At 50.2% G+C, this 27,385-nt stretch overlaps 1 protein-coding gene across 1 annotated transcript in view; it reads left to right on the top strand.

Moving 5' to 3' along the window:
* Ppp1r12b (protein phosphatase 1 regulatory subunit 12B) overlaps positions 1–17,295 on the top strand; it is a 159,858-nt gene extending 142,563 nt beyond the window's left edge. The window contains exons 21-25 of the mRNA XM_051204053.1: positions 1,444–1,588; positions 2,445–2,549; positions 5,381–5,434; positions 6,887–6,937; positions 16,302–17,295. Of these exons, the coding sequence (XP_051060010.1) occupies positions 1,444–1,588; positions 2,445–2,549; positions 5,381–5,434; positions 6,887–6,937; positions 16,302–16,388 (442 nt within the window). The 3' untranslated portion in view covers positions 16,389–17,295. The remainder of the gene's footprint in view (positions 1–1,443; positions 1,589–2,444; positions 2,550–5,380; positions 5,435–6,886; positions 6,938–16,301) is intronic.
* The last annotated feature ends 10,090 nt before the right edge of the window (positions 17,296–27,385 follow it).

Below are 27,385 nucleotides of genomic sequence, written 5' to 3'. Positions count from 1 at the left end.
GCCCTATTTCAAACAGAAAACAACCACCACCAAAAATAGGTAATGGCCAACTGCACCAAGACTTATAAATAAATCTGCACATTTTAGTATTATTAATAGATATACTAATAGATAAACATTTTGAAAGCAATGTTTCTATCACCTGACATTTGGTTAAATTACCAGATAACTGTGTAATGAAATATATATATGTATATATGCATTATATATATATATATAGTCATTTTTTAAGGAGGAAGTATATATTTATTTACATGGAAAGATGTCCAAAGAATCATAAATACAGAGAGTAGGAGTTAGACAGTGTAGGTCTTGTCTAACTTTATGGGAACTTTTTTTTAACACTTTTGTATTTGACATCCCAGAAGTATGTGAAATCTACTGTTAATGGCAGTTATTTCTTGGGCAAGATTATGGGGGTATCACTTAATGTATTGCTTTTGTAGTCGGAAAAAGATCATTAGTACAAAGATTTCCGTGAACGGGGTGGAGAGGGTGAGAAGATCATGAGTCTTGGCATGTCTAAAAGCGGCCCCAGCTCCCTTTACCGCTGTACCGCCCTGGCCAGGGCAGTTACTGCCCTCTGCCTTACTTCAGCTCCTCCAGCTCTGCCAACAGCTTGTGCAGAGACCAGACGCCGTCTCCCAGCCGGGATGGGGCAAACCAGGCAGTTCGGGGTTAGTGCTCTGCAAGTCTGGTTTGTACACAGCACTTTGATAGGTGCTACTCCTAGTGAGCAAAGAAAATAGAGGCTGGAGTGAAGGGCTAGGCCAGCACTAAACTGGTAATTAGCAAGAGACTTTTCAGACCTGACACTCTTAGCAGTGCTAGGAGCTCTAGAAGCTCGCTTGCCCGAAGGTGTAGGAAACTATTGCTATGGATACAGGAGAGGAAATGGGCCACTTGAGTGTATTTGACTCCAGCAAACCTGTTGTGCACCCACCAGCCCAAGCATCTTGCTGGTAGTTGCCAGTCCACTCTACCGGCTGGCTCATTCTCCAGGCCCATATGTTTCTAATTCATTGACACTTCATTATAATCCTCTTCCAAGAGCCCTTCAGACCCAAGAAACTTTGACTCTTAAAGGCACACTCTTTAGGGAATCCATTCAACTCCAAAGTAACTGGAGAGCTCCAAGGTTTAAAGCAGCACATGGGTCCAAGCCACCAGTTTTTCAAGCGAGTTCCACTCTTGGCAAATGATGGCCTCTGTCCCCAAGCTGCCTGCTTGCTCATGCAGTATGACCATGAGAGCTGGCATGATGGCTAAGAGATTCACAGAAGGCAAGTTTCTGGCCAGAGCGCTCAAATACCTCCTAGAAAAGGCATAGGCTAGCCTTGGGCTTTATTCACACACACACACACACACACACACACTTTGTTCACACACACACACACACTTTGTTCTCAAGAACAACTTTTACCTTCAACGTTTGTCTTATAGGCTGGAGTCAGGAGGTAGTAACCCAACCAGCAGCGACTCTTACAGTGACCGCGCCTCAGCAAGAGCCCGTCGGGAGGCCCGAGAGGCTCGCCTAGCCAGCCTGACCAGCCGGGTGGAAGAGGACAGCAACAGGGATTATAAAAAAGTAGGATCTCTTTCCTGGTTTCCTCTTCTTAGCTTGTGATATATAAACCCACTCGCCTTCCCCCAATAGGAAAAAAAAAAATGAGCAAAATTCCAAATAAGGATACAAAAGGTAATTAATTCTTTCCTTCACCTCTCTACCCACTCAAGACTATGTACATATTATTTTATTGCAGTAAGTACATGCCTAGAATCAAATATTGAGAAGTATAGGGGAAAGTAAGGAATTTACTATTTTAAGAAGAGTAAAAAGTATAATGCTGTGTGTCTGAGCCCATGAGTTACTTGGTTAGACTTTTTTTTTAAGAAACATGTGCTTTTAATAAGGTGTTTTGAATATCAACCAAATACTTTTTGGTCTTAGTTTTTAAAAATTCATTATTGTCCATGTCCCTGGGCTTGGAGAGTGAAGTTAAGTTACTTGCCTGCCATTTCTTTTGCTTCTTGCTGTTTGGACTTTGAAAACATTCCCTTTCAGGTGTTGGAGATAACATTTGGTTAAGGAAATTTTTCTTTGTTGATGTTTTGGTTCAGCAGAATTTGACAGAAATGAACACACTGGTTCCAGAAACAATGAGTCTGTTTTGTCTAGAAGCCACACTTTAAGCAGTGCAGAGACCACATGGAAGGAATGGGTGACTGGTTTTTCTCCCAGAGTTTAGCCTTACTGCCACTGAGTGCAGGCTTTCTCCTCGCTGTCCAGACCGTGCCATTTGGACGCCAGAGAACGGTGACTCTCCATAGACCACCCTCCCCTTCTCCACCAGGCTGACCTTGGTGGCTTGGAGCAGACAGTATGAGTTCTGCTGGGAGCCCATGGGAGCCCACCCAGTGACCTGGTTCTCTTCCCTTCACAGCTCTATGAGAGTGCCCTGACGGAAAACCAAAAACTGAAAACAAAACTTCAGGAGGCCCAGCTAGAGCTAGCTGATATAAAATCCAAGCTTGAGAAGATGGCCCAGGTAAGGGGAAGCAGAACAGAGCAGGTTTCCTGGGGGCAGGGTCATTCATTCACAAGGGGACAGAGCAGGTATCCTGGGGGCAGGGTCATTCATTCATAAGGGGACAGAGCAGGTATCCTGGGGGCAGGGTCATTCATTCATAAGGGGACAGAGCAGGTATCCTGGGGGCAGGGTCATTCATTCACAAGGGGACAGAGCAGGTATCCTGGGGGCAGGGTCATTCATAAGGGGACAGAGCAGGTATCCTGGGGGCAGGGTCATTCATTCATAAGGGGACAGAGCAGGTATCCTGGGGGCAGACTAAAGTGGCACTTCCTCAGAGCCAATCAGGTGAAAGTTTTATAGCGTGTAATCGTTAGGGTCTTAGGGTTAAGTGGCTGTTTAACTCAACTGAAAACTGGTCGTTAAGTTCCCTGAACAACTTACTGATGATTGTCAGTAATTAATACAACATAACTTCTCACTGCACAGCACAAGTCGGGTCAGTCCTGGGTCAGTACCAGACAGCTCCTCCTGTCCTGGTCCTCTGCACCTGCTGGAGCGAAACGAGCAGAGCACTATACCCAAGTAGCGAGGGCCCCAAACAAAGCCCCCAGGTCACCCCGCACTTTGTGTAATCGGGAGTGAAGTGGTTCCAGAAGGGCTCCACCCTGGATCCAAAGTGCAGAAGTGCTGGTAGAATGGGTGGGTAAACCAATCCACTCCCTCTTGCTGCAAGGCCTGGTGTAACTACACAGAGCTCGGGAGGCTGCTGGCATGAAAGCAGCCCTGCAGCCGGAAGCTGCAGCAGCCTGTCTTGGGTTAGTGCAGGGTTAAAAGGAAGCCTTGACTTGTTGCCATCCCAGGATGCCCGGGGACGAAGCACCTCAGAAGTAGCGGAACTGAGGTAGAAAGGGCTCTTTACAAGGGTATGAAATGAAAACCAGAGGTGGCTATTTAATCTGGTGATGCGATATAATCCAAAAGCAGAAATGAAATTACAGGCTCATGGTGTTGCGTTGCGAGCATGTGGTATGTGGGGGAGGGGTTGAATGCCCGCTTAGCATCTTATTGTAGCCTCTGACGTGAGATACGCAAGGGGCAAACACGGCTCTTGCGGACCCTGCGGCACCTACAGCGAACACATACGTCTGTGAAACAAGAAAAGTCCCCAGCACAATTAGAACCCTGCCAGCAGTGGAGGGTGAGCTTAGTGAGCTCGGTCACTTCCCCTCAGCATTGCTAAGCTGGGCAGTGTGGCTTGGTTCTGAATAGCTTCCATGTGGTAACGGAACTAAGTGCATCCCTGTAGCTGCCCCCACTGGGGACATACAAGGGCAGCCCCATGAAAGCAATGCGGTCCTCTCCTCCGCCGGAGCTGGTGATGGATGCGGGCCTGTCGAGCTCATGGAGGTCTTGCTTTTCTACCAGCCTGTGAGGTGTCCACAGCAGCCCTCAAGCTGCACAACGTGACCCACACAGAACCTCACAATAGAACTATACTGTGCTAGTCCCTGGGGCAGCATTGCCTGCCACCCAGCTGCTTTGCTAGGTATGCTGGGATACACTTAATATACTTACCAAATGCAAGCTATTTGAAGCTCAGAAAGAAAACAGTGGTGCTACAACAACCTCTCTATTTACCAAAAATGGAGATGTTTGGTAGGATGGGCGGGTTAGAGGGTGGGAGCTGTCAGCCTCGTGCATTTGTTTGGAGACAGTTCCCACATGGACACATGCAGCATTTTACATAAAAGGTCGACTCAAAGTCAAGGGAGTTATAATAATTTAAAATTAAAGAAGCAAACAAAAACAACTAGTTCTTTATATTCTGAACTTTGTAAATCTCAAAATCCTCCCGCTTGTCAAGCTTAGGAAAGAGACAAAGGAAGATACAAACTCCAAAATCTACTATGCAATTTCCTCTGTCCTGTCTGCCTCAGCAGATGCAGTGTAGAGGCAGACAGCCATGACCTTCAGAGCAGGAGGGGAAAGTCTAGGATGACAGCCAGAATCCCAAGTTTTATTGTTAGTTTCAGCTATTCGGTAACTGAGGGAGAAAGAAAAGGAGGGAATAGGAAGGGAACTTTCTGCAGGACCGGCCTAATGTCCCTGTTGATTGCAAATGTCTGGGCATTGTGCTAGACAAGATAGAATAATCATCCTTTATTCATTAAATGCCTATTGAATAGAGAAAATTCCACCCAGTGCTATAATGCTTAAGACCAAAGGAGACTTACAGGTCCCTCCATTCCTCGATTTAAGGCGGGACCTTATTTAGGTGGTGGCCAAATCTTTTCACTCCTCCGAAGGACTGAAATTGAAAATATCAGTGACGATCTAAATATATGTTGTGAAGCTTTTATTCAACTAAAATCTTGTTAACAGAGTAAGAAGTGGAGTTAACAGATAAAAGTGATACTGGCTGGGAAGACCGCCTGCATAGACCATACTAGAAAGAAGATGGCCTCAGTGCTCAGAGCAGAAGTGACAGGAAAGAGCCTGTTTGCAAGAACGCCACAAGGTCAGGGGCCTTCCAGACTGGAAGGAAGGCAGGCGGGGTGAGTCCGTAAGAAAGGAATTAGTATTTGGAGTTTGTTGTCTAAAGGAAGAGGAAAGGTGAGCCAGCATGTGTTACAAGTAGCACCTGTGATGGACTTCAGGGACTTTGCTTGCTTCCACTCACCAGCGACCCTCCTAGGTACTGGTCAAGGCAGGTGTTGGGCTTAGCAGTCTCTCACAGTCGTTGTCTCTTTCTGGATGCCTCTCTGGTGGTGAACCAGAACGAAACTGGGCTTCCTAGTACACATGGGACAGCCTCAGTAACCAGCCTCTCCCTTCTGTTCGAATGGCAGAAACAAGAGAAGACCTCTGACCGGTCGTCGGTGCTGGAGCTGGAGAAACGGGTATGCACATCTTGGCCGCCTGCTGCATGTCTTCTCTTGACCCTCTCTAACTTTGTTGTTGGAGCCAATGGAAAAAGTTCATGTTACAAAGGCAGGAGCTCTGCCACATTCCATTCCCTGCTTAATGGTTTTTTTTTTTTTTTTTTTGGTGGCAGGCAGGGGGTCTGGCTGGACACTAATTTGATGACCAGTCATTTTGGCCTCCTCATATAGTTGTTTACTTTGAACACACCAGTTTTAGGGTGGGAAGGAGTCTTGGGAAGTCATCTGTCTTCTGCCTTCAAAACTGCATACATACAGAGAGCTGTAAGATATTTGATTATTTACACATATACACAGGTCTAAGGGCTTTCTGCCCTTTCCGTGACCTTAGACAGAAAGGAAGGTCTCAGCTGGTCATGGTGACACAAACCTCTGATCCCCAAATTTGAGAGGCAGAGCAGGATTGTCACAAATTCGGGGCCAGCCTACCCTACCTTAGTGAATTCCAGGCCAACCACAGCTACATAGCAAAACCTACTCTCAAAGAAAAAAGGTACCCAGCGAGATGACTCGAGTAAAGGTGCTTGTATGTGCAAGTCTGACAGTTTGACTTCAGGCAGCAGAGCCCATGGTGGAAGGAGAGAACTGGTGTCCAAATGTTGTTCTCTGACCTGCGTACATATACCACGGTACAATGTGTGCGTGCATGCGCGTGTGCACATACACACTTTCAGAGGAAGTTTTTCATCAAGACCCCCTGCCATTGATTTAAGACCTGAGAGTCAGCGTTAACCAGCCCTCTGGTTCCGGGGGTCTGGGGGGGGCATTCTGGTCAGATACCTGTCCCGGCCCGGTCCCAGCTGCACTCAGACATCTGTCTGGGACTTGATGTTCTTGGATTGGGAAACTCGGTGAGATTTCATGATGAACCCTAGTTCCAATTTGACTCTCAGGACATAGTATGTTACCATCTCTCTTAAGCTAAGTTTTATATTCATCCCATTGGCCTATGCCTCCTAGGTAGCTCATCTAATCGAAGCCTCGTCATTGAGTCCAGGCTAAATCAAGAGTGCTTGGCTGGGAGAGAAATGGAGGGGGAGAGGAGAAGCTGACAGGCAGTGCTGTCCCCTCCCCTCTGACCATGTGTCCCCTGGGAGCGCAGGTGGGGTGTTACTAACGACAAAGGATTTTTGTTTCTGGGGAAAGGGTCCTAGTTACCTGCAACCACTTGAAAACTTGAACTTGCAAGGATTAAGTCCACATCCCGGTCTGCTTGTCTGCTAGCAGGCCGCTATCCCTGTATCTTCCAGTTTTGTGACAGAAGACTTTGAGGCGGCTCCTTCCTATGGCAGCAGGGCAGAGTGCGCTAGTCTAGACAGACCCCGAGACCGTGGTGGGACAGGTGGGGAGTAGCTTTGAGAGTGCGTCCTGGCCCATTGTCTCTTCAACAAGCTCGTTGTTTCTAAACAGGAGAGGCGGGCCCTGGAACGGAAAATGTCAGAGATGGAAGAGGAGATGAAGGTATGACAGATTGGCTTTGTCTTACTTAGTGTGTGTGTTGTCTGTACGCCAGCCTAAACCAGATGCATGAGCCTAGGCTTGCCCGCTCTAACTGGCAGTGCCCACTGAGCACCCTCAGGAAGAGACGGTCTGTCGGAGGACATGAGCACCTCCTCTCAGCCATCTTGTAGGCTCTCTGAGCTCACGCTGCACCCTCTGTGGCCACCTCAGCGGCCTTCTAGGAGCAACGGATTGGCTTATGGGCAGACCAAGTTCAACTGATAAGGTTTCCAAAGCGCTGGCTTCTCTTCCCCCTCGGGAGGCTCAGCCACAGGGCTGGGGCTCATTCTCCCCACTCTGCAGTCCCCACTAGGGGAGCTCTGGCCTCTCTCCTGCTGCGTGCAGCTCTTGCAGGGGGAACACAAGCTGAGCCATCTACAGCAGTATGAGCATTTATGTGCATGCCGATTCCCTGTCCTGGGCCCTTTCCTCTGCAGTATCCCAGAGTGCTTGGCCTCCACGTGACCTAGGTGAGGACTCACCACCTTCCTCTTCTCGAGGATGACCAACAATGACCATCATTTAGCTACTTGAATAGATGGTGCCAGTTTTGAGTGCCAGTCCATTGCTATAGGAGGGGAGCTAGAAGGAACAGCTTAAAGTAGCACTGTCTGTCTGTCTGTCTATCTAAGACATTGTAGCAGCTCACCCCTACATCTCGCTGTGTGGCCAAGGTCCCTTAATACATGCCCAGCCTTTGTCCTTTCACCAGGAATCTTATTTCAGTGGCTGTGTAATGCCAAGTCAGATGTAGATTTCTACAGCTAGCAAGCAAAAACCCTGGAACACATCAGACAGACCCCCAAATGTCCTCTGTTGTCAGTAAGGGTCTCTGATATGCAATCGGATTGCTTTTTAAGAGACTGTTATTTTGGGTTGTTTTTTTTTTTTTTCTTGTTTTTCGAGACAGGGTGTCTCTGTGGCTTTGGAGCCTGTCCTGGAACTCGCTCTTGTAGACCAGGCTGGCCTCGAACTCACAGAGATCCTCCTGCCTCCCGAGTGCTGGGGCTAATGGCATACAACACCGCCACCCAGCTGACAGTTGTTTTAACGGCTTAAAAAGATGTTATTTATGTATACCCCACCACCACACACATGAAAATTTTCAGGGCCTAACCATGTCAAAAGTCATGGTCCTGTACTCAATCCTGTTAACCCCTTATAGTTGTAGAGTGGAGGGAATTCCAGTCCTGCCCCTCATTTCCTAGTCACCAACCCATAGATGAGTGGTAGTATCATGGAGAATTCGGAGCCATAACTACTTATCTCTCAAACACTTTAAAAGTAGAAGTAGTGTTCGATTCTCTTGAGGAGACGGAATAGTACCCTTAGAAACAATGTTGAATTTTCCATCTTCCAAATTTTCCAAACCCACCTCACTCACAGAAGTATTTTCTTCCTCTTAGCATAGTGTTAATATTGCCAAATAGTTCTTCATGTTTGTACAAGGGCGTTCCATCTGTTTCCTGCTGTTAGGCAGCTTTCGGTAATGCTTGGTACAAAATGGCCTGGGCAAGGGTGGCAAGAGAGAGATCTCAGTGGTTAACGGCGCTTGCTGCTTTCACAGAGGACCTGGGTTTGGTTCCCAGCAGCATCCACACGGTATTTTATAGTCATCCGGAATTCCAGTTCCAGGGGATCTGATGCCCTCTTCTGACCTCTGTGGGAACTGTGCACATACATATATGTAGACAGAATACTCACACACAAATTAATACTTAAGTAAATATTTTAAAAATATATACTAATGTAAAGCTTATGTCTGGGTATAAATATACCTGCAATCCCAGCACCTGAAGAGCAGAGCCAGTCTCTATGTAGATGAAGCTGTCCTTGAACTCACAGAGACCCTGTCTCAGAAGAAAACAAAGGGACTAAGAACGTAGCTTAGTAGATAAAATACTTAATTTAGCATGCAGTTAGGCCTGGGTTTGATCCTCAGGACCCATAAACAGTCTTGGTGTAGTGTACCTGTAACCCAGCACTCGGGAGGTAGAAACAGAAGGGTAGGCGTTCACGGTCATCTTTGGTTACATAGGATACATGAGATGCTTTCTCCAAAGAGGTAGGGAGAAAGAGACACAGGGAATGGAAACAAAGGCCCTAACTGCTGAACTGGAGCGTGTGAACCAGGTCGGAGGTCACACCTCCCACGAGTCCCCGGAAGCCCATAGGCAGGCTGTGCACCTTTGTGCCCTCCACACAGGCCCCTGCAGAGACTCGGGGAACTTTGGGCTCTTCTATTCCCATTCTAAACTGGCAAGTACGGACATCATTCTGTGTTCTTAGTTGCTCTGAATCCTTTGCATGTTTATTCCTATGTTCTTATCCTATCAAGCAGTGGCTTTCAGAACTAGGCCATGAGTTCATTTCTTCAGTATTTCAGTAGATATAACAACACATGAAAGTATTTATCCTTTCTAGTCAGAAGTTACTTGTCAACAAGCTTAAAAATAAATTGTTGATTGGAGAGCACAGGCTGCTCTTTCAGAGGTCCCGAGTTCAATTCCCAGCACCCACATGGTGGCTCACAGACATCTGTAATGAGATGTGGTGCCTTCTTCTGGTGTACAGGGATGCAGGCAAGCAGGACATTGTAAACATAGTAAGTAAATCTTTAAAAAATAAAAAAAAAAATAGTTTTAGAGGCTGGAGAAATGGCTTAAAGGTTAAGAGCACTGGCTGCTCATTTAGTAGACCTGCATTCAATTCCCAGCACCCACCTGGTGACTCACAACTATCTATAACACCAACCCCAGAGGTTCCAGTGCCCTCTTCTGGCAACCTCTGGTACTGCACACATGTGATGCAAAGCCATACATGCAGGCAAAACAGCCATACACATAAAATTAATTATCAAGTGGAGCCAGATCTTAACTGGCCCTCAAACCAGAAAGTAGGCTGTTCTGAGACTCAGTTCCCATTATTCTCTACCGCTACTTACAAAGCCAAATGGAGAAGAGACACCTGCGTACTGTAGTGCGCCTAATAAACAATTTGCTGGATTCTAGCATAATATTCCAGATTGCAAATTGTCTATCTCCCTCTACAGGACTAGCGGAGAAGGGCATCAGAGCCTTCCAGTCTTACCAGTGTTAGGCATCTGTCTGTACCTTCTTCAAATTCTCAAATTTGTTGTGAAACTACTGTGTCTGTTCTAAAGGAGTTGGGAAAAGATGGTTGTCTAAGTTCTCAAGGTCTCCATTTCTGCTGAACAACTTTCCTATCTATGGATTAGTGACTGAAATATTTGTCTGTAAGACAGTGAATGGTACCTTTATCAAGCCTGGGAACCCTTATCAGATGTGGGTCTGTTAGAGCAGCTGGTTCCGCGGTCTGTGTCCGTGTACATTGAGATTCTGCAGGAGCTGTCTCTGCTGGAGCCATCAGTAGGGTATAGTTTGTGGGGTAACTTCCCATGATGCTTGAAGGCAACACCAACAAGACACAAAGGTCAAGTGAAATGGGAGCCAGGGGCGGCGCTCCCGGGTGTAGGGCTCTGTGGTTGGGAGGTAGGCGTGGTCGGTGCCGGGAAAGGTAAGTACGGATTCTCCCCAGGAGACTCCACTGTCCGTGTGAGCTGAGCTGGCTCTGCACGTGTCTGTCCATATCCAATCTGACTACGCCCTGCTTCCGCCTCCTTGCTAGACCTAACCCGGTCCTTTCCCAGGCCTTTGCATGAGAAGAGGCCAGCAGCCGTCCCCCTGTAAGCTGCTTCTGGGATCCTACTCCTGGAATCTGAAGTACCCTTTCCTGCCTCGTCCACGCTCTGCTCTCCCTCCTCCCTCCCCCCCCCCGCCCTCCCCCCGCCATGCATGTTTTCATAACTGCTTCCTACAGGACAGTCCACCAAACTGTCTCTGCGTGCATGCGTCTGTCATACCGATAGCTTCCAGGTTCTTCCACCTTCAGCCGCCTGTGTTCAAATGGTAGCCTAAGTCACTTTCTTAGGTCATTGCTGTATCATCCCTGGGAGGCTAGGACCACTTAAGATGACAGCAGTCAGTGCGCTGAAAGCTTTGGCCAGATACCAACACCAATGAAGGACAGAAGCCAGGGGTGTCCTGTGGTTCTTAACTCTGGTCCCTGCTCGTGTCTCTAAACTCCTCCACGTGCCGTTACGATCTCTCTCTCCCGTCCCCTCCATGGGCAAGATGCCCGCAGCCCGCAGAGGATGGCCTAGTCCGCTGTCCCGTAGCTGCCTGGGGCTGACTGCTTGGCGGCCCTACCTTCTCGGGGAAGGAGGGGAGCCCTTCTGGGGACGAAGCGCTGTCTGGCAGTCAGCCTCTGCTTGTGTCTCCTTTTCAGGGTTTTCTCTCGTGCTGCCTTCACTTCTGGCTGGCCCACTCCCAAACCATTGCCCCACTAACCTTCCATCTCCATCCTTTCTCATTGCGTAGTACCAGAGAGTTCCCTCTTCCACAAGAGCTGGTAGTCTGTTTCAAGGTCAGTGCAGAGGGTGCCTTAGGAAGGCGCGCAGCAGAGCTGGCAGGCCCGTGCTGCAGTCCCGTTATCGAGGTCTTGGAAGCCCTTGTGAAACAGCAAGTATGGGGGGGGGGGAGACCGCTGATGCCCATCACCTACTCATTTGCAACACTGGTGCGCAGGTCAGGTGCGCAGGTGAGGCTAGATGGCCGCAGTGATCCAGCCAATCCCATCACCACCTGGCATTCATGATGCTCCGCGTTTGTACATTTATAGTTTCCAGCGTATGTCTGTTTGAACACGTTTAGCAGCTCCTAGCCTTGGCATGAACTAGGGCAGAGAGCACACAGTTAGCTGTGAACCTAGCGATACATAGATTACACAGAGCAGGTAGAAGCCAGTGGGCAGCTGCAGGGCCCTAGACAAGCTCTGTGTGCTATTGGGGAGAACTGGGGTTAACTGAGCTTCCTGCAAAACGCGTGACAGTTCTGCCCAAAGAGCTGGCAGGTGTCGGCTTTCTCAATACATGCTGTGTGCAGAAAGTGCTTGAAGACAACGCCCCTCTAGTGCATTTTTTAAACTAAGTAATAAACCTTCAGCCTTGGTCCCAGAGACAAAGGAAGAGTCCTCAAGGCTGAGGTTCTGCATGTGAGTTTTCCAGAAGGCCCTGAGCCATACGTTGACCTGATTCTCAAGCGGTCCACGTGTAGTTTTGGAAGCTTGTGTAGCCAGCCTCAGCCTGCTGAGGGCTCTCCAGGGCCACAGGCACAGCCCTCCCGCTGCCGTACGGCCCCTCCTCCCTGTACGGCTGGTCCTCGGCACCTGCCGTTCCCATCTCCTCCCTTGCATGCAAACTAAGAACAAAACCCAACAGTCACATAGCTTCTCTGTCCTCCTTTCCCCTCTGCTCTGTCCTGTCCCTGTCCTGTCTGTCCCCTTCATGTCTCACTCTCCGCAGAGCCTTCACCAGCTAAAACAGATCCAAACCCTGAAGCAGATGAACCAACAGCTGCAGGCTGAGAACAGGGCCCTGACCCGAGTTGTGGCCAGACTCTCCAAGTCCATCGAGTCCTCGGACACCCAGGAGCTCTAGCTATTGCCCTCCTCTCCACCTTACTTCCCTCCTCTGCTACTCCAGGCAGGTTACTCTTCTTGTTGGTCCCTTCCGCCAGAGCCCAGGCATCTGCCCAACTTTGTTACCTGCAGATGGAGCAGGACGCGGAGCATGTGACCGGACATAAGAACCTCGGTCAGGGGTGGCAGCGGGGGTTCCTGTCCGGGCAAGCAGAGTGTCAGACGTGTGGCAGTCGCAGCGTTACCCCCTCTTCCCTTGGGGACTGCATTCAGATGGGCTTGCTCCGATGCACCTAGACAGCCCACTGTGGACATTTACCTGTGTGCATACATGTACACAGTTTTATTTCATTGATGGGGCCGTTGCCGGACTGACACAAGACTGTCAGCTGATACCAAATGCATCCCGTTAGGGCCTGGAGTAACCAAGGGGCCGGAGTTCTCAAACCTGACTGCGTGTTAGATCCAGCTGGGAGCCAGTAGTGCCCACCCACCGGGATGGGGCCATTGCATATGCTCTCTTATGTGGATTGAGACCTGGGCGTGGGTTTCTCTAAAGCCCCTCTATTGGCACATGTGACCATGGTTGAGAACCACAGCCATGGAACAGATGGAACTTCATGCCCACAAGTGACATACAGCAGTGCTGGATGGAAAGGGCCAGGCCTCCCTGACGCCGCCTCTGCCACTAGCAGGGACACCCTCCTTCCCACTGGAGCAGGGCTAGACAAGCATCCTCTGCCTCCTGCTGTGCGTCTGTGCTTTCATCTCAATCTTTCTGAAACATCTGTGTCATTCCCCTCACAAATCTCCTGGCTCTCAGGATGTGTCCCTCGGTGCCCTGATCTGCGGGCCTGGAGGCTGAACAGAGGCCGCATACACGAGCCCTTCCTACTGGCTACTGGCGTTGGCTTTGCAAAGGAGGCAAGCAGTGGGACAGAGCAGGATTTATTTAACTGAAAAACCACCCCTCAGAAAGTGTGTTTGGCAAACTAGAACCTTCCTCTGGCTGTGGGTCTGAACGACAAGCTCATGCACAGGTAGCTTCCCCTTCCTATGATAGTGTGACAGGGCCACCGGCTCCCCGAACTGAGTTTTTGATTGTCAGCAACAGTCTAATTAGACTTGACTGGGGCCTGTCCTTTCTCTGCCTATTAGCATTTGCCTTTAGGATCAGTAGCTGGCAAGTAGCACCCAGATTAGCATAAGGGCTGAGCCAGCGTCCTGCTAAAGATGCTCTCTCTCGCTGGCAGAAGGCAGTGCACAGCCGGCAGTAGGTCCAAACTGTTTCAAAGTTAGCCTCAAAGGTCCTGAAAGAAGGCTACATGTACCTCTGTGGTAGAGCATGTGCTTAGTGTGCTTCAGTCCTAGCATGCATGCACACACGCACGTTGTGGGGAATTTTGACTGAGAGAAAAGTGGAGATCCCCAAAGTCCCAGTTATTTATGGTCTCCCAAATTTGTTTCAAGAGAGTGTAGGATACAGGGCAAAATTAGATCTCAACCTTTCAGCGATTAAAACTGTAAATAACAACTGGCATTGATTGAAGCCTGTGCTGAGTGCTTGGTTTTTCTCAATCGCCCCTCAGCACCACTGTATAGATTTAAAAGGCAGGCTACAGAATCGGAACCATGCCCAAACTCGAAGGCTGCGTTAGATTCCAGCCTGTGCACCCACACCAGGACGACACAAACCATCTGCATGTTCTACGGCCTTAACACTTAAAAGGCCAGTTTGAGCCAGGTGTGGTGGCACACGCCTTTAATCTGAGCACTTGGCAGGGAGATCTCTATGTTGAGACTAGCGTAATCTACACAGTGAGTTCCAGGACAGCCAGAACTACAAAGAAAAGCTCCATCTCAAAAAAAAAAGAAGAAAAAAAGTTTCCAAAAACCCATTTACCTACCAAGAGATGGTGTCGCTGGAGCATCATTGCCTGGTACATGACCTTCAGTAAGGGAAGCAAACTACGGCCCGCAAGCCATGCCAGTAGTGCAAAGGACCTGTCCCTGTCCTTAGCACAGTTCTCATCATAGGCTATAGGAGGTAATATTTAAGAATCGTGTACTTGATTGTATCTGAGGTATCAACAGCAAATAGGCAGGCTAGAAATTCAGAAATGGAGAGGCTGAAGTCTGGAGAGTTAGATACGACGCTCTGTAAAACTTGATGCTTATACAGTTCTTTCTTACACATTCTTATTTAACTCCTAACTTCAGCTAAATGTCAGACAGTACTGTTCACCTCAATTGAGCATGGAGTCTATGTGCCCTCCTTCCTTGGTTCCTGCACACCACTGGTGCTTTACAGTCTCTTAAGATGTTAGATGCTGCAGCTGTGAAATTGTCTTGTCCATCTGTTCACCCCCAAAGAATTGAGTTCTTAATGTGAAAAAAAGCCAAACCCCAACACTAACAAATTGTAGCTTTTTTTTTTTTTTTTTAAAGCAACTCAATTGTAACTCGGTAAGCACTGAACACAGACCATGGCCATAGATACAGCATCTTAACCCTTGTGGGGTTCTGCTAAGAAATAGGGTGTTCAGGGGCTGGAGAGATGGCTCAGTGGTTAAGAGCACTGGCTATTTGTCCAGAGGATCTAAGTTCGATTCCTAGCAACCACATGGTCTCACAGCCAACCTTTGTAACTCCTGTTCCAGAAATGCACTAGACACACATGTGGACAAAACACCCACACATATGAAAGAAACAGTTTTTAAATTAAAAAGTCCCACCCAGACAAACAAAACCCCAGATAGAGAAGAGATGGAAGGTGCCAGCCTGGACAGAGCAGAGCGTACTGGTGAGAGCTCTGAGCCCTCCATTCTGATGGCATCAGAGGCTAGCCAGCGCCGCTCTGAGTTGGAGGAAAGAGAGTCAAACTTTGCTTTATAATTCTCTAGATGACTTGCCTGCTCTTCCAGGTTCACAGGGCAACCGAGTGGCAGCAGGATCCCCGCTATGGCGAAGCCCATTACATACACTAGCATTTCACGTCTGTGAGGGCGCAAGGCAGCTGCAAACATAGACATACAGAGAAGTCACCTAGTTTGTGTAAAGCAGTGGTTCTCAACTTTTCTCATCCCCTGGTGACCCCCTACCGTAAAGTTATTTCGTTGCTACTTTATGCCTATAATCGTGCTACTGGTATGAATCGTGATGTCAGTATCTGATATGCAGGGTATGGGCTGTGATAGATGGGATCTTCACGCCACTCTTTCCATGAGCCTCTGCTTGCCAGAGTCCTTCTGGCACCATCCCCCAAAGTGCGGGGAAAGCCCCCTGGGTCTTGGCCACATCTGTAAGTTGCCTGGGTGCTAAAATTGAGAATAGATAGGCGTGTTTAGTACGACCAGTCAGAACCTTGCTGGGTTCTGGTTACCAAAGGCGCGAGGATGACCGTGATCGTCTTGGCACGCGGCAGAACAGCCAAGGTCTGTTCCTCAGCCTGCACTTTGTTTCTTACGGAGTGTGAAGCCTTGAAGAGGTCACGGTCTCCCTGACTCCTCGCTGAATCCCTCCCCTACATCCTCAAACGTGTACTTTGGCAGAGCCCCAGTTTCTCTAGGCCACAGGCGAGTTCAAGGGCTGGGACAGTTGTAAATAGCCAGCTGCTGGCTCAGAAAACGAGGAGCTGTGTTTCCCTCAGCATCTACATTTCCAGCCCAGTAAGTAGGGATCAACCCCCTCGATCTCCCTGCGCAAAAGGGGAGTGAGACCTTCTAGCACAGCTGTCCCAGGAGGCCCTGCTCGCCTGCTGGCTCGGCCTGGGAAGGTAGGGGCCGTTGTGCCAGGCTCTAACACATCTTCCCCTCTGTCACTGCAGGTGTTAACAGAACTGAAATCCGACAATCAGAGGCTGAAAGATGAAAACGGTGCCCTCATCAGAGTCATCAGCAAACTGTCCAAATAGATGGGGTCAGATGTGGAGGCGGGGACAGCATTTGCTGCCCGCTCTTCGTTTCCAGCTATGGAATGTTTGAGAAGAAGGAAGGGCTCCTCAGTCACCTCCCAGCACTGTACATTTCCTCCCGCACCTCCACCCCAAGTTTTATGACAGTTTTAGCTGAAGCATGATTGTGACCATTGCAGACACTCTGGAGAGAGCTTTGTGGGGTACGGCAAGCTCAGGTGTTGACCCCCAACTTTCTGCTTTGTCCACATGGGTTTCAGTGTAGATAAGTAAGGCTCTGCCCCATAGCCTTTACCCTGACCACTGTCCTTTGCTATAGGTGAGTCTTGTGGTGGCCACCGCGACCCTCTCTGGGTGTCAGGACAAAGGGCAGAATGTGGAATTACCTACTCTGTGGGCTGCCTCTGGCACTGTTGCATAGAGTCCAAGGTGATTGTGGCTCTGATATTCACCTCTCAGGGACTGACTTGTTTTTACTTTTCTATCGATGACCTAGAACTTCTCTGACTAGTCTCCGCCCTGTTTCTCCCATTCTGCGAGGCTGAGATGGTCTTGGGCTCTCCTGGTCCTTTTCTTTCTGGTCTTTTCTTTCTCCTCCCAGCCTGACGGCATGAAAGCTGAACCAGAGCTCTTGACCTCAGTTGTTTTGGGCCATTGTGGGAAATCATCACTCTGTTGCCTTGGTGCCATGACCCCTGCCCTTGCAAAGGTAGAGGGTGGCTTAGGGGTCAGCCCGTTGTTCACATCTCCCACTTTTCTGCTTACAGAGCAATGCTCTTCAAGTCAGACAGTAGTGTAGAGCAAGAGCCTCTCTCAAGGGAAGGGGAGTCTGGGTCCTGTTCAGGTCGCTTCTTGGGCTTTGCTTTCTTTTCCGCTCGTGCGCCTGCTCCTAATGGGGAATGGTGATGTTGTCGCAAGGGGACCTGGGAGGGAGTCGGGGGTGGAAGGCAGCTAGAGACAGGAACAGAGTGTGGGAGGACACTTGGAATGCTGTACTTACACCATGAGAGCGGTGGTAGTCACGCTCAGCGGAGAGACACTGCCCTTCTTAGAAGCCAACGGGAGAAATGGCTGCCGGGGTAGAGACTGAGGAGGAGGTGCATCCAGCCCATAATAAGACTCATGGACTCCTAAGAGTGGCAAGGCTTGTACACTGTCTGGCCCAGCGTCCCTGTTAGATAGCTCTGACCTACAGTCAGCCTTTGGTAACTATGCTTTTATTACTTGAAGCTTGGGCACCTCTAATAACCAGAGTTTTTGCTAATGGAAGCTGAGGTCTGCTGCCCTGTGCCTGCCTGCCCAGGACATTAAATCATTAAATGTGGATGGGTGGTGGTCTCTACTTGTCTAGTCCCTCAAGTCCCTCCTCAGATGTCATGATCCTGACACCTATCACATCCTGACTAACATCCTCTAGAGTCTAGACAAAAGCAGCCGTTACAGACTAGTCCTTAATTCCAGCATCGTTAGAGCACTACTTCTCATCGGTGAGCCAGTGTTGGTGGGGATGCTTGATTCCTGTAGGCACTTTGTCCTTTGGGTCACATCAAAGGACGGGTCCTTTAAAGCCTCATTATGTTTGGGTTGCCAGTGACGTGGACCATTCTAATTCTCCCTCTGTTATTTCTCTTTCACGAGGATGCCACTGTCCTTTTCTGTGGCCCTGGCAGACTTCGTGTGCTCTTAAACAGAAGTTGTAATTCGGGGTCCCAGGTGCGATAGGAACCATGCTCACTCTGACTGAGCACATACAGGGTTCTCTTTTCCATTTCAACCCACTCTCTCTTAGGGAGGAGCTGAACCACAGCGAGAAGGGACTTCTGCTATAGGAAGCATTCTCGTCATACTGGGAAACGCCACTGGTGTGCCAGCCAGCTGATTCTCCTAGAAGGGCTAGGACACTGGGCATTGCTGCCTCGTTCTTAGGAAAAGAAAATGGGATGTAGGGAAATCATTTTGAGCCTCCGCCATTCATAGACCAGGTAAAGGTGTTGCAGAGTTCTGTGCCTTTAGGGGGGCAGGCTGCTGTACATGGCCTTTCACATTAAGATGCCACCTCTTGGCAGGAAGGTTTCCTTGTGACAAGTTATTTATAAGCTTTTCAGTCTCAGGAGTACTGAACTCTGTGGCCAAGAACATATCATAGTACAAATGTTCCTAGCTAATTCCAGGTACTTCCTTCTAGGCTGTTGATTTTATTAGACTAGAAAATATTGTCAATTTAGTCTCTTCCAGAAAAGAGAACTCCATTTCTTCAAAATGCTATTGACCGAAAGCCCCATGTAAGACGCAGGCCTTCTGATAGCCAACTAGACTTGGTGCTGGTCTCCTCTTCCATTGCTGCTTGGCCAGTCACACAGTGTGTCTCCCCCAATGGCCACCAGCCTCACCTGCTGGCTTCTTGTGAGTAATCCTACAGCTGGAGCTTAAGGACTCAGCCCTGTCCCAACCAGTCTTCATGGGGACAAGAATGTTCTCATTCATCTGACAGCGTTGGGAGTGATGACTGGGCCAGGCAGAGGTTCTGGGGCTGGAGTTTTCCTTTCCTGTGAGCCTTTCCGGACAGCACCTGAAGCGCTCCTTCCCACTTGCATCCTGTCTCTAGGGGGAGGGTCATGCCCCAGAAGAAGCGGACAGCTCTATCTTGGGCCCACTCGGGTCACTGAATTCCTAGACCTCGTTCCTTGCCTGTCCACAGTGGTGCATGTTCTTTCTCATCCCGCTTTCCCTGGTCCTCAGACCTCTAGGTGCAAGCATCCTTCATGAGGTGGCTTCCGCTCAGGGAGTACAGGAGTGGAGTCTGTGGGCCCTACAAAAGAGTGTATAAATCAGATGCCCTTGGGGGGGCTCTGGTTTCTGGCCCCTTTTGGCCTTTGCTGGCACTTGTGAGGAGTGGGCCTCCGTGACCAGAAGCCTGGGGACGAGAGGATTGCAGAAAATAACAGGAAGGCCGCCTAATGCAGGTAGGCCAGCAGCGCGGTTGGGGACTGCTCCTCCCCCCCACCCCACCCCCCCGCCCCGTGAGCTTCGGTGCTCACGGCAGCCTCCCCTCCTGTCCTCCCTCAGGACCGCAAGGTCACATGCCTTTTAGAGGTGGCCTGCCCAGACCCATGCCTAATTATAGCTACATCTCAGTTGCCGATCTGTTCTGAAGGCTAGGTGCAAACCCTCAGTGTGTCCCAGGAAGTGAGGTGGCTCTGAGGGCAGGGTAAGGTGCACACAGGAGTCCAGGACCAACTTCTATAGCTGGAACCCTTGGGCAAGATGATCTGCTAAGGTCCCATTGTGCTTAAAATTCATCACAGAACATTGTTGACATTTACATTTCTGCTGCTTTTCAAATTCAAGCTAAGATCAGGGTGTCGAGGCTGACCCTCATCCTCGTTAGAAAGTGAATTTAACATTGAGAGTAATTGAATGGTGTCATGATTGCTTTCCCTCAGTAAAAATATTCCCAACCGGCCGAGGTGTTGCTGCTGGGTTCTCCCAGATGTGACCAGCACTGCCACTCGGTGTCCAAGCAGCATACTTAGCTGCAGCGAGAGAGCGTTCCATAGTGAAGACCTCAGCCACCTCATCTGAGCACTAAGCTCTCAGGAGGCCTTTGAGCCTCTGGAAGAGTGGGGGCAGGTTTCTGAACCCCTCTCAAACTGGCATCAATAGCTGCTGCTGCTTCTGTAGGTGTTTACAGACCCCACAAATGGCCTAGCATAGAATGGTGCCCACCTCTGGCCAGACTCCTACAGTCCGGGCTTGGATGTGAGGAAAGGGCCAAACCCTGTGTCGTAAGAGGATGCCTGCATGCTGTGATGGGCAAAGGCAGAGGACAAGGTCTGTGCACCGGGACACGATGGGGGCTGCAGGCGCTGGGGGAAAGGGCGCCAGACTTCCACACCTGGAAGTGCGTTCTGTCTCATTGGTTCATCCCTCAGCTAAGGCTGAGTGGAGATTTTAATCAGCCTTCCTAATGGGTATCGACACTGCTCAGAGCAGTGGACTCTATCAGGGACAACTATTGATTGCTTTTGTTCTGATTAGATTGGAAAAATAGATCAACTTCATTATAGCCCAGGAGCTGTCATTGTCACAGCTAGAAAGGAATGAAGTGGTCTCTGAGGGCTGAGGAAGAACACCTGGCCTCCCAGCCAACCAGAGGGCAGCTGAAAGTTGTATCTACGTCTCTTTGAGAGTGGTGGGTAAGGGTCACAGTTGTCCTGAGGTGTGTGTGCCTGGATGCCCACTAGCGCGATGGTAAAGGAAGGAACTTCTAACGCCTGTGGTACTGACGCTTACCTCTTAAGACTTGGCAGTGTGAAGGTCTCTTCAGCCTGGGAACAAACACACATGTGTACACACAGCACACATGCCAGGCTGGGTCTTTCAAAAGAAAAGGTCTAGCATTTTCATGATTAGAAATGACAACTCAGAAACCAGTTTTACCCATGTGTAGCTGTCTCTTTTACTCTTCCTACACCGGCTTCCCCGAGGACTTCTCTCTCCCACACATCTGCTTGTCTCCCAGCTTGGGAATCTGCCAGAATGACATTTTGTTATTTTGCCTCTAAATTTTCCCCTAATGCTTCCAATAAAAATTAACTTGGGTGGCCCGTAAGGTGTCATCAGGATGCTAGTGTAGGTCCTTCCAAATAAGTCTACGCTTCCTTCCGTCTCCTTCCCTCCCCTCTCCCCCACACTCCTCAGGCCCTGCATCTACACTTGGACATAACGGTGCCTGAGGGAAGAGGTTTCCCATTAATCAGCCCAGAGTCCTGGAGGATTTTCAAACACCAGCAGCGTGTCATTGCCCCCGGCCAGCCCCTACTCCATTTCAAAGCCCCTCAGAGACGAGGTTTGACATATAGGTCTAGACATTTCCCCATGTAAGGCACAAGTGTCTTCCCAAAACAGGCTGAGCTAGTTTGTCTGTGCAGTAGGTGACAGCCACACAGGAGAGGAGGTGGAGAAAAGGCTGGGCCGTGAGGAGGAGATTAGAGCAGGATCCTGAACAGGGACAGTTGGGGCCAGCACCAGTGTGATTCTCTCCCAAGTGCATATCTGTGCTGTCCTCAACCCTGCTCTCCAACCTCGAGCAGACTAGTGCAAAGCAACTGTAGGTAAGGGCACCAGAGGTGGGTCAGGAGAAAACTGAGAATGCACGTACATACCATCATCATCCCCTGAGCCCTGGGCATGGCGGTGATTTCCGAGAAGGGGCGGGCGATGGTTCAGAGCTCAGCTTTGGCTTCAGGTTCCTTCTGTCCATGTTTCCTTTGCCCCCTCCTGATCACCCCTTGAGCACCAGCATTTCTCTCCACCCACACCTAGTGCACCGAACGGAGCTGTTTTCTAGCTGAGTCGTGTGGATTAACTTCAGTCACCTGTAAATACACCTGGAGGAGGTTTCCTGAGGTGGGGGGAGCCAGACTGGCTTTGTGAACTGAATGTACTTTTATGCAACTTTGAGTGGCCTTTCAACCCTGACATGGATGGATTTGTTTTGCTGGTTGTTATTATATGGTATTAAGTATTCTGTGTTTCAAAGTTTGGGAATAATATTCACATCTGTATGATGCCTGTAAACACAACAGTATTTATAAACAAGCAAATAAAACTGTGTTTTAACTTTGTGCCATGAGATTGATAGGTATTCCTATTCACCAGGCAGCCCCCAACAGTTCCCACTATCCAGAAGTCTCTTTGCCATGGGCAGCCACAAGCTTGTAAGTCACCGCCCACCCTGCTCTGCCCTGCCCTAGGAAGGTGTCTGGAACCATCAACATATTTCCTGGTTGACTAGCCAAGCAAAAACCTCAAGTGTTAGAGCAACCCCGAGAAGAAGTCAGGGTTCCCAGTGCCTAAGGGAAGGTAAAAAGTGGAGGTGGATGACCCCCGCTACACCCTAGTATCCATCCTACTTAGGGAAGCCGCTGGTGTTGCTAGACTCTTGCAGGCTCCCAATGCCACCTCCAGCCCTCCACTGTGTAAGGGGTTCCTTAGGTCATGGTTTGAGGAGATCCAAAAGTTACTCCTTAGTTCCAAACTGTGCAAATGCAGCCAACTGTGGGGTCATTGGAGGTCGAGTCCAAGCTCTGAAGAAAGCAACCTAGCTCAGAGAGTTGCTGCACAGGCTGCTGCTCGGGCTGGAGAGCGGGCAGCCAGGCTGTGGGGTCTGCTTTCTGCCAAGTGGAAATCCTTGGTCACTGACTTGGGAGGGAGGGAAAATTCTTTTCCCCTGCTGTCACCCAGCTGTTTGTAGCTCAGGCAGCAAGAAGAAACAGGCATGATGTCATGGTTGAAGAGTTCAGGCCTGGCCTTGAAGCAAAGGCAAAGCAATGGTCACAGGGGCTCCTGGGCCTCAGACATCATTTCTCTGGGGCCCTGCTGGCTGGGTAAGGCCTGTAGACCCAGTTCCATCGGCCGTAGAGAGCAGCAAGAAACCCACACTCTGGGTCCTGTGCATTCGGGCCATCCAGGGCTGAAGCAGCCGGCCAGCCAGATGTGCATCCCGGCCAGCTCACACAGGCGCTCTGCCCACCTGCCCATCACTGCTCCTTGGCCTCTGGACTTGACATGAGACACAAGTCTGGCGCATGATGGTCCCAGACAAGTGACAAACAGATGAGTGACCTTCTCTGGGGCTGGGAACTAAGGGTTTAACCCTTTGCTGGTCTTGGCTACACTGCCCCCTACTCTGTCCCTAAGCATTCTGAAGCCTTACTGGTCCTGGTATCCCTTCCTCATCAGCCCACAGAGAGAGAATCTTCTTGACAGAGCAAGATGGGAGACTTTGTAGTTTCCACTTTTTAAACATCTACACCCTGGGACAGCAGCCTCCCTGTTGTCAGGGTCAGACCATGGCTATCCCCTAAACGCAGGTCCTCTGGAGGGGACTCACCGGTGTGGGACAGCCCTCACCCTCCGGGGAGGGTGGGCCCTGTGTGCCTACCACCCACCACAACCAGGACCCCATCTGCCCTTCCCCAAACCCAGAAGAAAATGGGAGGTAACCCCTTCATGCTGGGCTTCAGGCCAGAAGCCCCAAACCAGTTCACCCATCCCCCCCCAGTAAAGAAAGTAGAGATGCTCCCCGCCCCCAGGCTCAGCCTTGCTGGCCCACAGGGGCGCCTCCCCCCCAGTAAAGAAAGTAGAGATGCTCCCTGCCCCTAGGCTGCTTTCAGCTCTTTTCTTTAATAAGGAGACGCAGCTCATTACAAAGTAACAGTGTGACAAGAGATCAGACAAGAACAGAACAGGGTCCACATAAGAGAAAGGACAGAGCGGTGCCAAGCAGAGGTCACCCGTGTCTCCTGTGGGACAGGGAGCAGGGCCACCCGTGTCTCCTGTGGGACAGGGAGCAGGGCTCCTGGTGGGGCCAGTGCATTCCAGGGGTGAAGTGGGCTCACTTAGCTTCTGCCCCGCCCTTAGATGAAGGGGACCCAGGCAGGACGGTCAGCGCCAGAGTCTCTGCCACCACCGTTCCCGGTTTCTCCAGCCAAGCCCAGCTTACGCTGAAATGGTCGCTCCAGCTGCTCTGGTTTTTTATTTTTTTATGACAATAGCACAAAGGACCCTGGGCTTGTCTGTGCTCAAGCATCATGGTTTGTAAATGGCAGGGTCCCCTTGTTGCCTCTGGCTTTGCCCAACTCTGCCTGAGGTCCCCTGACTCGGTGACATATGACTGCCCCCCCCAAGGAGCCCACTGGGTGCCCAAGTTGCCACAGTTCTCTCCACCCATATAGTTACCCCAGCCACACCTGCTCATACCCGGGAGCCGTACGGGGGTTAGAGCCTAGTGTTCCCTGTCTTCAGTCACCGCTCACCACACCTGCCACCTCGCTCTCCCGGCCAGACCAAAGAGAGTTTAACCCACTGCAGCTGATGGTTTTCCCCAGGGACCTCACAGCTCAGGGAGAAGCAGCCCTGGTCACCCCAGGCTACAGGCTGCCCACTGCTCCCGAGACCCCTGGCTGTCTAAGCCACACAGTCACAGCACTGTCCTGCCTACGCCCAGGGTGGACTTGCCCACCATCAGACCTAAGCCAAGAAAGCCAGCCAGGGCCATCCCCTGGGACCCCACCAGAAGCCCTGGAACACCAGCTGTCCTCGTGACACAGGGCTGAGGGAGCAAGAGAGGGTAACAGACAGGCGAGCCCTTCACAAGTGTTCTGTGGGGAGCCAGTTGGAGGGTGGGGTGCTCCTGGGAGGAGTCGAGGGCAGCCTCCGGGAGGAGGTCCCTTTATGGCTTTTCAGTTTATTCAAGACACTGGGAAGAAGGAACCACACCACACATGGAACACAGAAGCAAAGGAGACCAGACACACCAGACACAGTGCACTGTGCCCCAAGGGTTAGCCCAGCACACAGACATGCGGCAGACCTGCCTCGAGGCTCACAATCTCCAGCACCTTCCCTGGGCAGGGCTGGCTCGGGGGCCAGAATGTTGTCTCCCATTGCGGACATTCCCTGTAGGGGACATAGGGCGGGACTGGGGACAAAGACTTTACACTACATAAAATCAAGGAGCAGCCAGTTTTGTAAAAGGGGTTTGGGGTTGGGGGATCTCAAGGGGACACTCAGCATTGCCATGCGGCTATTTACAGAATTGTAGACATGCATCTTGATTAAACAAGATTCTTCTCGTATGTTTATAGATAGCATCTCCTTTTATAATACTTAACTAAATGCATATGGAAGGGTCAGATGAGGCTCATGGCTTCAGAAGTTTCCTGTTTTGCTGTTGCTTAAAAAATAAAGTATATTCATATATCTTCAAGTCACAGTGACCCCTTCTCAGTATTGCAGTTCAAAAGCACGTTAAATCAAAGCTGTGGTTACCGACCTCTGGCCCTGGGACGGAAGAGAAGAGGCTTGAAGTGGCCAGAGGGTACACTGCCAGACACAATACAGGATTAGCCAATTAAGTGTAAATTTTTGCATTAAACAATAAATCACTTCATAGTAAAGTATGTCCCAAACATTGCACAGGACATGCTTTTGCTTCAAAATTATTTGTTTACCTGAAATTCAAGTTTAACATAGTATCCTGTATTTGTATTTGCCAAATCTGGCAGCCATTATGGGGCTATGGGCCACCTCACCCATGGCTCTGAGAAAAGATTCCCAACCAGCCCGCGGTGAGAGGGAGACCGCAGAGGATGGAGGAGTTGCCAGTCTCTTCCTAGCTTGGGGAAGACTGCTGCTGTGTACCCCTAAAGACAGGCTCCCCTACAGGGCTGAGAGACCCGGGATTCTCACGGACTGACACATGACATTAAAAGAACAAGGGATTTCTTCCTCTTCCATACCATCGCCCACCCCCACCCTTACACATAACATGGAGGCATGTTTATAAAGCTGCTTTTACCAAGAGGCCTGTGGTGAAACCCTCAGGTCTCCCTCACTGTATCCCAAGACACAAGCTATGTGTTAGCTTCCTGGGGAGAAAGAAGACCAGGGTCTCTGTCTGGGCCCCACGCTTGCTTCTCCTACCAAGCATGTGCTGTTGGAGCTCTGCACTGCCCAGGCCTCAAAAAACTGCCCACAGCACTACAGAGCTTACTCCTGTTCTTGGAGGATCATTCAGGGAGGACATGCACTGAGTTTGGGTTTTCATGGTCTTAAGCTCTCTTTAGAGAGACAAACAAAAAAGTAAAATAACACCAACAAAAACTCAATACTTTCCTCTCTTCGGGTTGAAAACGTCCAGCCTCAGACATACCCAGAATCCCTCACCAGCCAGAAACATTGACTGCCCTTACTTCATGCTGATACCCCAGGTCCCTGACAAGCCCAGAAATGAACCCCAGAAGTGAAGGTTTGCGATGCTCTGCTGGGGTTTGGGTCACGTCCGCCTCCTAGCACAGAAACACTTAAGCCTCGACATGCTCCTGCCTCGCTCCTGCATCTGGACGCATGCCTGCCATGTGTCTGCTTGGGTGGCTAGTGAGGGACCAGCCCTGAGCCTGGGGAGGAACCACTTCCCAGCATCCATGCTGGCTCCCAACTAGTGATCAGAGTCAAAAAGCCCTGGCAGGGTGCCCACAGAAATGAGCTGTACCTGTGTCTGTGAGGCCAGGGACACTCAGAGCACAGAGGAAGCTGCCACCCTCCCCTCTTCCGTATGCAGTGCAGTAGGACTGCCTAGGCTAGGAAAGGGCCGCAGACGGTTCCCAGGAGAGAGGACAAGCAGCTGGAAAGCATGGGGGGGGGGCTGGAAGAATGCAGGAGGAAGGTAAGGCTGGCACGGGAGTTTCTGTGCATGAGGATCTAGGAATGCCGTGAGATGAGCCAGTGCAGAGCTGGGGAAGCACCGGAAGCCTACAGCTCTGAGGATGGAAACTGCCACCCGGACCCTGGTACTCTTCAACCACCTGGGCTCTGAGTGGACCCTATTGTTTCTATCCCAACCACAACTCTGGTCTCAAGAACTACAGCCCATAATCCTGTCAGAGCTCTCCCTTCTCAGTGTTCAGCATACACGGACATACAGAGCGTATAGGACACATGGCTTCCCATGTACCGAGGGTCAAGAGCATCTCCAAGACAGACAGGCCAAACCTCACCTCACAGTCTGTTTCTGGTAGAGGTGTTAACTCACTCCCTACTTAAACCAAAAAGCAAAGCAATCCGCCTAGCTCCCGCTTTCATTAAAACTAAAACACAAGCGGCACCTTCTTGGTGCTGGGTTCTCAAAGCCAAACACCATCCATCAGACCTACAAGAAGCAGGAAGGGCAGAAGTCCTGCCACATTTGCTGTCCAAGAGTGACCTCCCATGGGCTTCAGGGAGCTGCACATTTTTCTGTGCTGTGCTGAGAAAACAAGAGCCTGAGAGTCAAGGACAGAAGCTGACCAAGCGGAGGGGTAGGCTCTGGCTACATGGGGCCCAACTCCACGTCCAGGCTGACGGTTTGGAAGGGGACTCAGTGCTACCCTGACTGACATAGATATATGGCTTTTTACCAATACTGGGGACAAGTAGGGAACAGGGAGGGAACA

The sequence above is a fragment of the Phodopus roborovskii genome, unplaced genomic scaffold, assembly GCF_943737965.1.
Source record: "Phodopus roborovskii unplaced genomic scaffold, PHOROB, whole genome shotgun sequence".
Lineage (NCBI taxonomy): Eukaryota > Metazoa > Chordata > Mammalia > Rodentia > Cricetidae > Phodopus > Phodopus roborovskii.
The sequence above is the reverse complement of the archived record's forward strand: the minus strand, read 5'-3'. Positions and strand labels throughout refer to the sequence as shown.